The sequence below is a fragment of the Lactuca virosa genome, chromosome 5 (genome assembly GCF_052849685.1).
Source record: "Lactuca virosa cultivar CGN04683 chromosome 5, Lactuca_virosa_CGN04683_v6, whole genome shotgun sequence".
NCBI lineage: Eukaryota > Viridiplantae > Streptophyta > Magnoliopsida > Asterales > Asteraceae > Lactuca > Lactuca virosa.
Genome location: NC_136430.1, coordinates 112,078,097 through 112,088,004, shown reverse-complemented (window position 1 = coordinate 112,088,004; position 9,908 = coordinate 112,078,097). Strand labels below are relative to the sequence as shown.

General features: G+C 35.2%; 1 protein-coding gene across 1 annotated transcript; it reads left to right on the top strand.

Moving 5' to 3' along the window:
- The first annotated feature begins 731 nt into the window (after positions 1–731).
- Positions 732–3,383, top strand: LOC145116370 (uncharacterized). Its single transcript, XM_079052711.1, has 5 exons — positions 732–1,125; positions 1,242–1,746; positions 1,831–2,032; positions 2,112–2,594; positions 2,755–3,383. The coding sequence occupies exons 1-5, from the start codon at positions 786–788 to the stop codon at positions 3,196–3,198; spliced, it is 1,974 nt and encodes a 657-aa protein (XP_078908837.1). The 5' UTR covers positions 732–785; the 3' UTR covers positions 3,199–3,383.
- Positions 3,384–9,908: the final 6,525 nt, after the last annotated feature.

Here is a 9,908-nt window from a genome sequence, read left to right as displayed (position 1 = left end):
TAATATATGTTGTAAACCAATACAAAAAGTTTATATTTTAAATTTGGAAATTTAAAGAACGAGAAGGCATGCGCTAGGTTTGTAGAACACAAAATGTAACAAATTTATTTGTTAGATTAAAGAGGAAGTAGAAATTAAATAAAATTTGTAATTTAAAACTTCTATCAGTTATTCTAAAATTATTCTAAGATGATTATTTTTATTAGTTTTTAGGAGGTTGATTATATATATATTTATTCTAACCTATGATTTAATTATTAACTTGTTAAAATTATTGTCTTTAATTTCGAGTTGTTAATTCGGCTAAAAATCAATAGAACTTTGTGAAAAATAGATACAAGTGTAACCCCCACTTATTCAAAAATTCCGACTCCGCCCCTGTTACTTACCAGCGTTATTAAAAGAACGCATCTAGATTTATTTAATTTTTCTGGACAGCAAATGATTATCAAATTAAAGATCTCGATTCTCAACAACAGAGGATATTTTTCTCTAACAACAGAAACTAAATAATAGATGATGGAAAACAAGGAATAGAAAACTTCCGCATGTGATTCATTAGCCAACTAAATCGAGCCGGTCTTCAGCACATTCTTTAGACCGGCTACATTTAATCCTTAGACCGGCTTCAATAGTTTATTAAATATAGAACTTATATCTACTACATTAAATACTCCTATCACCAATGAAAATGTATTCAATTATTTTTAGCCTGTTTCTACAATTCGTATCTCATCCAACCGCGAAAAGCTTCAATTCTTTCAGCTCTTTAAAGTATCATAAAAATGGCAACGTCATCGATGCTATTAACTAAAGAGAAGGCGGTTGATCAGCAATCAATAACAGGTCACGGAAGTACGTTTGTCAAGATCATAAACATTGACAATCACATTAGTGAAAATGGCACGCTGCTATGCGATGAAATACTTGATAAAGATGCACCTGGGATTGATTCTCCTGCTGATGATAAACTAACCTGGTTGCGCACTCAAATTATAGGTGGTAGTGCAGAGATTCACACTCCTTTTGGAAAACGTAAGCTCACATATGCAGACCATACAGCCTCAGGTCGATGTCTTCAATACATTGAAGACTGCATCATAAAGAATGTTCTTCCCTTCTATGGTAACTTCATTTCACTTCTGTTTCTATTTCTCATTTGTACTTCGGAATCATATACTACGAATACATCTCAAGAAATGATTTTTAATAACTTTGAGATTTTTGTTATTTCCATTCAGGCAACACTCACACAAGTGACAACGAAACAGGCGACCGGACAATGAAAATCCTTCAAGAAGCAACTGGCTATGTTAAGAAATGCTTAGGTGGAACACATGATGATGCACTCATTTTCTGCGGATCAGGAACCACAGCAGCTATAAAACGACTGCAAGAAGTGATGGGAATTGCGATTCCATCAATTTTAAGAGAGAAGGTACTAAACTCTTGTATAGGAACCGAAGAAAGATGGGTTGTTTTTGTTGGTCCTTATGAACATCATTCTAACCTCCTCTCCTGGAGACAAAGCCTAGCAGAAGTAATAGAGATTAATTTGGACAACGAAGGAATGATCGACATGGATGATTTGAAGTTCAAGCTAGAATTTTATCAACAGACTGGGCGCCCAATGTTGGGTTGTTTCTCTGCATGTAGTAATGTCACTGGGATTATGTCGGACACCCGTTCTCTCTCTCGCTTGCTACACCAATTTGGAGCTTTTGCATGCTTCGATTTTGCGTCAAGGTAAACCTTTATAGTGCATTAATAATAACTTGTATATAATATGAAACTAATACCATACCTTTATGATAATTAAATTCATAAAAGTGCACCCAACGTAAAGATTGACATGAGATCAAGTGCCATTGATGGCTACGATGCCATAACTTTAAGTCCCCACAAGTTTCTTGGAGGGCCTGGATCACCAGGGGTTCTTCTGATGAACAAAGCCTTATACAAGCTAAAAGATTCTCCCCCATCCACATGCGGAGGTGGTACTGTTAACTATGTAAATTTCTTCGATGAAAAGGTATGTGTTTTTGTATTCTTATCGGTGAAAATTAAATATGTAAATTAAAACTAAATCTAACCATGGTTAAAAAATCTAGGACACATTGTACATTAGCGATATCGAAGAAAGGGAAGAGGCTGGAACGCCACAAATTATCCAACGAGTAAAAGCAGCTTTAGCCTTTCTGGTCAAAGAATACATCGGATCAAAAATAATTGAAGAGAAAGAGCATGAATATATAGGAAGCGCACTAGAAAGACTTATGAAAAATGATAACACAAGGGTCTTGGGAAATACTAAAGTAGAGAGACAAGCAATTATATCTTTTCTTGTGTACACAACTGCATACGCTTCCGATGTTGAGCAAGTGGAAAGTAGAGGAACTAACGGAATTCATCAGTCGAGTGAGATAGGTTATAAGAGAGACAAGCCTCTAGATGGGGCTTTTGTTGCTAAGCTTATGAATGACCTCTTTGGAATCCAAGCTCGAGGAGGGTGCACTTGTGCAGGACCTTATGGTCACCGTTTGCTTGGTGTTGCTGAACCACATTCACTTGCAATAAGATCTGCGGTCGAAAGGGTAAATCTTATTTCTACATATTTCCTATTTCCATACAGCGATAGTTTCAAATTATTCTTCAATCTTCAAGAATTCTGTTTCTTAACGTTATTCTGATTTCCAAGAAAAATTGCATGGACTTTTTTTTTTACATTTCCTTCGTTTCTTCATCCATTTGTAGGGCTACATTGGAGCGAAATTGGGGTGGACAAGAATAAGCTTCCCGTACTACATGTCCAGTGAAGAATACGAATTTATTATCTCGGCTATAGAATTCATAGCTACTTATGGACAACGATTTCTTCCCTTTTACCACTTCAATTGGAATACAGGAATTTGGAAGTTTAAGAATAATGCTTTTGAAGAGATGATGCTAAGGGAGGAGGACAGTAAGCTTTGTACATCATCTTTTGCGGATGGGTCAACCGCTTTAGAGGTGCAATACAACAAATCAAAGACACAAAACATCCTGCAATGTAAAAGAACAGATGATAATCATTTTGCAACGTACAGATTTTATTTAGATGTTGCGAAGCAAATAGGTGACATGCTCCCGAAGTGTCCTTCTCAATTTGGTACTGTTCCACAAGGCGTAGACCTCAATGATGTGGGATTTCTAATATAGCTAGATTCAAACTAGTAAACTGAAAGCCTGTGAAGAAATATAAGTAAATTTGGTGTTTTAGTTACTAGGACTGAGATATTACATTGAAAAATGTTCTTCCCAATATTTTGTATTTAACTTCCGATACTCTAGAATCAGGGACTATTATACCCTAATAACATAAATACAAGCACAAACTTGGGATATCTTTTATCTTTGAACAGCTCATGCATTTTATTGAAACACAGCTAGTAAGATGCCAGATTATAGCCAATACCACAACAAGTTTGATCATATATAGCTACAAGCCATTTAGGACACCCATTAATCCAATTAAGGCTATGAGATTTGATTTACTTTTGAGCCAGAGGGAAGTTTTAAACTAAGTTTCGTTCAGAAAGTTGGGGCTTGATACCCAACTATCCCACAATTAATTCTTGAGTTTCTTGCTTTCCAAATTGATCAAAACGTAGAGAAGGCACTTACCTCCGTTAGCTTAGCTCCTTTACTACTCATAAGAATCATGAGTTTTGGAACCCATATTGTTGAGTTGATCATTGATGCTACAACATTTCACTGTACAACACTTATGCATGTCGAGAGATACATCAGTTAAAGAACATAGTCGTACATGGTATATTTTCCCATGACCGGAGCCTTTCTCATTACGTTAATTAAATAGAGTACATGGTAAAAGTATTGGGCTAACCACATAGGCTACATGGGCCGAATATGAGGCTATACAATAAATACAAACATACACACATATAATAGGCTAACCAACCCATCCAGACAAGTTGGGGCTATCCCACTTGGTTACCATGGAGGTTCTAATCTAACTATTAAATATGAGGTTTTGGGTTCAATCCTAGACAGAGTAGATATATATTTATTTGCCCTTCAAAAAAAAAAAAAAAAAAAAAAAAACCAACCCACCGACACCCGCCTCCGGGGCAGTTTCACTACAAACAAAATGACATTTAGTGACATACATTTTTAATGGTATATATTTTTCATGTCACTATAGTATGTTTTTAGTGGCATATTTTATATGCCCCTATAAAATTAATAGATTTAATAACACTCAATTAACAATTTATACCACTAATATTAGTAAGAAGCTAATAAGAAGCGCCCTAAAGTTATTATATAATATATTAATTTTGAACTCCTTGGTGAACAGGACTTGCTTTCTATTGGACCATTTCTTAATTTTTTTTTTAATCATTTGCTCGCTGGATTTTTTCCTTTTTTTTTTTAATTTTCTCCCGTGTTGTTTTTGATAATGGATTCCACGTGTTATAACTCACAAAACCCACCGTCCACCGCCCATACACACTGCCTCTCCAGCTAACACGATGCTTCCCATCGCCTCTCCACCTAACACGTTTCCTCCATCGCTTACGTCGCCAACTAAATCGGTAATCATCAAAACCATATTCTCTCACTGATTTCATACATCGGCTTCATAATCGAACCCTACACGCATACTCACCGCCTCCACCGTCTTCCTCAAAGTAAATGTTGTTAGCTTTTGAGCATTCTAACACTCCTATGGTGTACATGCAACCCTAAATACTTTGGATCTATGTTTTCTCTAATATACATGCAAATGCTAATATTCCAAGGTATTACCCTATCTAGCATACAATCATAGATACTTGGGTAATAATATAGATAGAATACATACCTTTTGTAGTGTAGCTTGACTCCATGGGGCTTGAGTGCCTAGTGCCTCAAATGTGACACCTCAAATGGCTCACACAACATCAAATGCTCTTGGAATAACTTAGAGAGAAATCCACACTTCAAGATATCTGCTAGCCCTTCTTTTACACACACTATTGGCCGATTTTTGTGAATAATATGATGCTTATATAGTATGTTACAATTAGGGTTACACCATGTTAACCCTAATTGTCATGACCTTTCATTTCCATGACCCATGGGTTAAGAAACCTCCATGGAGCATCCATAGAGCAACCTATGGGTTTAACCCAACTTGATTATCCATGGAGCTTTGGCCCACTATATAAGTTATGGATGATTTACACAATCAACCCATATATTTAATTAGTCTTCTTTTGATCACATAATTAATTCTAAATTAATTCTTGATCAATACTAATTAAATATTCTTATTCTTATTATTAATATATTAGAACTTATAATATATTAATAACCATAAGTGTCTTATTTCTCTCATTTAGTCTATCCAAGTGCATGATGCCATGCAACCCAAATGGACCATGCCTGGTCGGGTCAAGTACATACCAAATATAGTTATGGACTTAAACACTAATCCAACAGTCTCCCACTTGGATAAGTCTAAAACTATTATTTCGTATGACTTCAAGAACCAACTGGCAATCGTAGCTCTCAAAAGCCGCTGTCGAACTCTGACCTTGTAACTGAACTCTGACCTTGTCAATGACTTGTCCATTAGATAAGAGATTATATATTCCTCCATTCTAGATATCATATGGACTGAGACATGGATTATAAATCATTCTCTCTGTCCATCTGTTGTTTCCCGATTTCCGATTCATGATGACTGACTGATTGAACAAATCAAATCAGTCCTGGCTTAGCCAAGCACTCACATGTGTCATCACTAAATCATCGGGGGGCCCACATATATCGCTTTTATCCCGAAGGTAAAAGGAATGGATAAACTTCGACTCATATGGCTTGTTCTACTACTTGTTGAATCATACACAAAGGCACGTTTTATAACATCGAGTTACCAATGCGTTTTCGTGCAATCAATGTACTATCAACTCATAGTAACAACTCATATCTCTAGGTTTGAAGAATATACAATATTATCGTCTCATGATCACTCGTGATAAAATCCATGAAGTGATTCAAATGAGCGCGGGTTGAATCCAATACTCAGAACTTATGAGCACTCATGAGTGTTGTAGCACCACTTTGTCCACCAACTTGGACCTCTACAAGCCAACCCATGACAGTCTTGATTCATATCTACTTCCAACATATGACCGACTGTGGATGGTTTGAATAACTTAGTCATTCAGGAAGAATAACCTAGTTTATTCTGGAAGTTAAAACATGCAAAATGAAACACAAGAATAAATGAATCTAATATGGTATCAAACTATGAATATAAATAAAACACTTTTTATTTATCACCATACTGATTACTCATTATTCATTGTTTCGGTTTTATCAACTTTATACTTGAATTTAGAAAACACTAGTTGTCCCATGCTCCAAGCATGTACACTATGTTTTCTAAACAATAGCTTTGCAATACATCAAGTATGCACTCTATGTTTGTCTATGATCCTCACTTTGTGAAATAGATCGATTGAACGTACTTTCAATGATTCTCTTTTCACACTCCCAAATCCTTATCGAAAAATATAAGAATTCCAAATTCCTAACATTTACCAAAATCTGTTTAGATTTTAAACTTATATGCACAGACCCTCTTGTAATGAATATGTACAAAGTCACAAAGACTTGTCATCAGTCATTACAGGTTATTCCAATGGAGATCAATTCCATGGAGACAAAGTATCAAAGCACATTGCTTTGAATATCCTTCTTGCATTAAGTTTTCTAATCTTACACATATAACTTCCACCTATGGACACAACTCCATATTCCTATTTTGACTACTACTTCTGAACAAGAGTTGTCTCTTTTCCAGAATATGTCAATATGGTCCTTCTAATATTAACGGTATACTTCCAACTGTCCTTGAGCAACTAATCTTTGGTAAAACCTTAGATTGTCCTCGACAATTGCTTAATCACTTTAGTCATATCCAATTCTAGACATTTTTCCCCTTAATGCCCCAAGGCATTTGGAAAAATTCAGAAATGATAAATATTATATCACATGTAATCGATCTTGTACCCAAAGTAAATGGGACACGATTCATGATGTTTCACATAAAGACATGATTCTAGACCAGTCTTTTGCTACAATATTTTTATTTTCCATGTTCTCAAAATTTGACTATGAAGAGGGATGCCGTAATCATAATCGAATTTTGAGAACACAATATATAGAATTTCCTTAAGTTGAACCAATCCAACATGAAATTCATATATATATTCTTGACTAAAACGATTAAAATCTCAATCTAAGCCTTTTTAGAATTGAAATGAAGTATAATTTCCTCTCCCTTAATTATAGCAAAACAACTTTTTCAACCCTTGCAACCTCACGAGTTGAACTTTTGTTTTTCTATAATTAACATTGCTAACTTGCAATACTTATCATAATTATCATGCTCCCACTACCATGATGATTATCAGCATAATACTTATGCTCCCACTAGCTTTGACATGTATTCAGAAATTAGTGGACTTCTAGAAATCAATACTTTATTGACTTTCTTACCAAAGTTCAAATTTCTGATACTAGATTGCTTTGATAAGACTTTATCAAAATCATACACCTTATTGTAAATAGCTCACTGGTGTGTCTAAACAATTTAAGAACTATGAAAAGGGATGCCGTAATCATAGTCTCAATTGGTTAGACCTTTGCTATTTCTCATAAGTCCATGTTAGTGTGCTCTACTAACGACTTTGAGAATGCAAAGATTACTATCTACTTAAAAATCTACTTAGTGAAAGTGTTTCCTCACCATCATTTTCATGAATATGAATTTGTCAAAACCATAGTCACAAGACAAGGTTAGTGACAAATCCAAACTCATATGGATTGAACTTGTGCAATCTTAAGTTTTTGCCACTTGGCAGCACAAGGGCCTGCCATAGCTTCCAAGTAGCTGTGCAACCAATTGAGAACTCTCAGAACTACTATGCAAAGTCAACTTGAATAGGCACATAAATGTCAACACGATAGGTTATACACCTCAAGTCGTGTGCTAGTGAAGAATTCCAGGTTTTATTCTTGATTAGGTCTTGAAACTTTCAAGAGCTTTAGGACTCCCACTGTCCTCTTGACATATAAGACTCACTTGCCAAATATACAAGAGATAGTGCAGATTCTTTATCAAGACAAACACTTCATACAATTGGTCTAAGTTGGTCTCTGTTTTATCCAAAACATCACAACTTACCAATTTCAAATGTACAAGAGTAGATAACCTTTTACTCTTACATTTGACTAGTGTTAATAAACCTTCTTTAAGATATGTCGCTCAAGTTACAATCTTGGAGTATGACTCTAAGAATTGTTTTGGAACGAAGTATGACTCATCTTTTTGATTTAACCATTTCAACAATTCATGCACTAAGATGACCTTAGAGGATAAATTGTGATTTGGTATCTTAATCATTAAGATGATCATAAACATGATACTAAAGTACTCTCCCATCTTTTCAGATTTGAGAAACTTTTATCTTTCTGCCAAATTTGATTCTTCTCATTCGTTCTGCCATACATCGAGACTTTTCCAATGCTTCAGAATTATACTTAAACTTATAAGTATAACCATATTTACTAAACTTTAGTAAATCATGACGAATAGTTTTATCGATTATTTGTGGTGGGCTTGATCAGTGCACATGAATGTGTACTCGATCACTTAGCCCTTCACTTGACTCACACATCCATGTGAACAAGTAATTAGTCTTAATTTTTCCAATGCTTGAAAGTTCTCATTCATCATACTATACAACTTGCATGATTCCAAGTTTCGGTCCAATTGAAACTTGGGTGATGAGAAACTTTCCTTATTTGGTAAATTTAGACACTGCCACAAATGAAAGAATCAATTTCATATTCCGATGTTGCTATCAATGGAATCATATAAACAACAATTTCTTTCACAAATGCCATTGTAAGGATACTTAAAATAAATAAAATCAAAAATTTCCTTTTATTTTAAAACTTTGTGGAAAAACTTATCCTTACAATCCATATGAAAACCTTGTTGTTATTTATTCCTAAGCAATGTGTCATAACTCCTAAGTAACAACTCAAAAATTCTGATGCGATCGAAGTCCATCTTCGCAATCAGAATCAGCATATACTTCCTTTAAGCTTTCTCTCTTTTCTTTGATTCTTATAACATCAACATGTGACCCAGTCACATCATGTAATAAGAATCTCCAAGTAGGAACTTAATAGAGTTAGACAATGGACTTTACCTAAAATAAAGTCAAACTCATTGACTTTACCATCCTTAGGTAAGTTTGGCAGCTTCGTAAGCAAAGCCCCTTCCTTTGGCAATAGAAACATATGGACCCTTAGGTAATAGTACATGGGACTATCTCAGACTTAGCCTTTCTCTTTACCATTTGGTCAACCAAGTTGACTATGCCCAACCCTTTCCATTGGGAAGAGAATGTTTTTCTGGATTTCCTGTGTCACTATTGTCATTGTCCATAAAGTTTTGGGAAGTTGATCTCCTAATCAAATTTGCTTTACTAGTACACCAAATCATTTCTGATTTAGCAGCACCAAGCAAATAGTTAAGATCATTAAGGGTCTTGTCATAGTCTATTTCATAGGAGTCCCAAAGGAATTCACTATGTGACTTAGAAAGTGGTTGAACATCCACTTCCTCTAGACTTTGACACCCAACTCTCTCGGCTTGTGAATACTTAACTTCATCTCCAAGATGTGATCACACATAGACCTTGCTTGCCAATAGGGATTGAGTGACCTTAAACTTTTCAAGAACTTGTGGGTTAGGGAGAGTAACTTGAGGAGGTGAAAGAAGTAAAGTTCCAAGAGATTTGGGAAGATCATAGATGTCTGAACTTAGACATCTTTTGGGA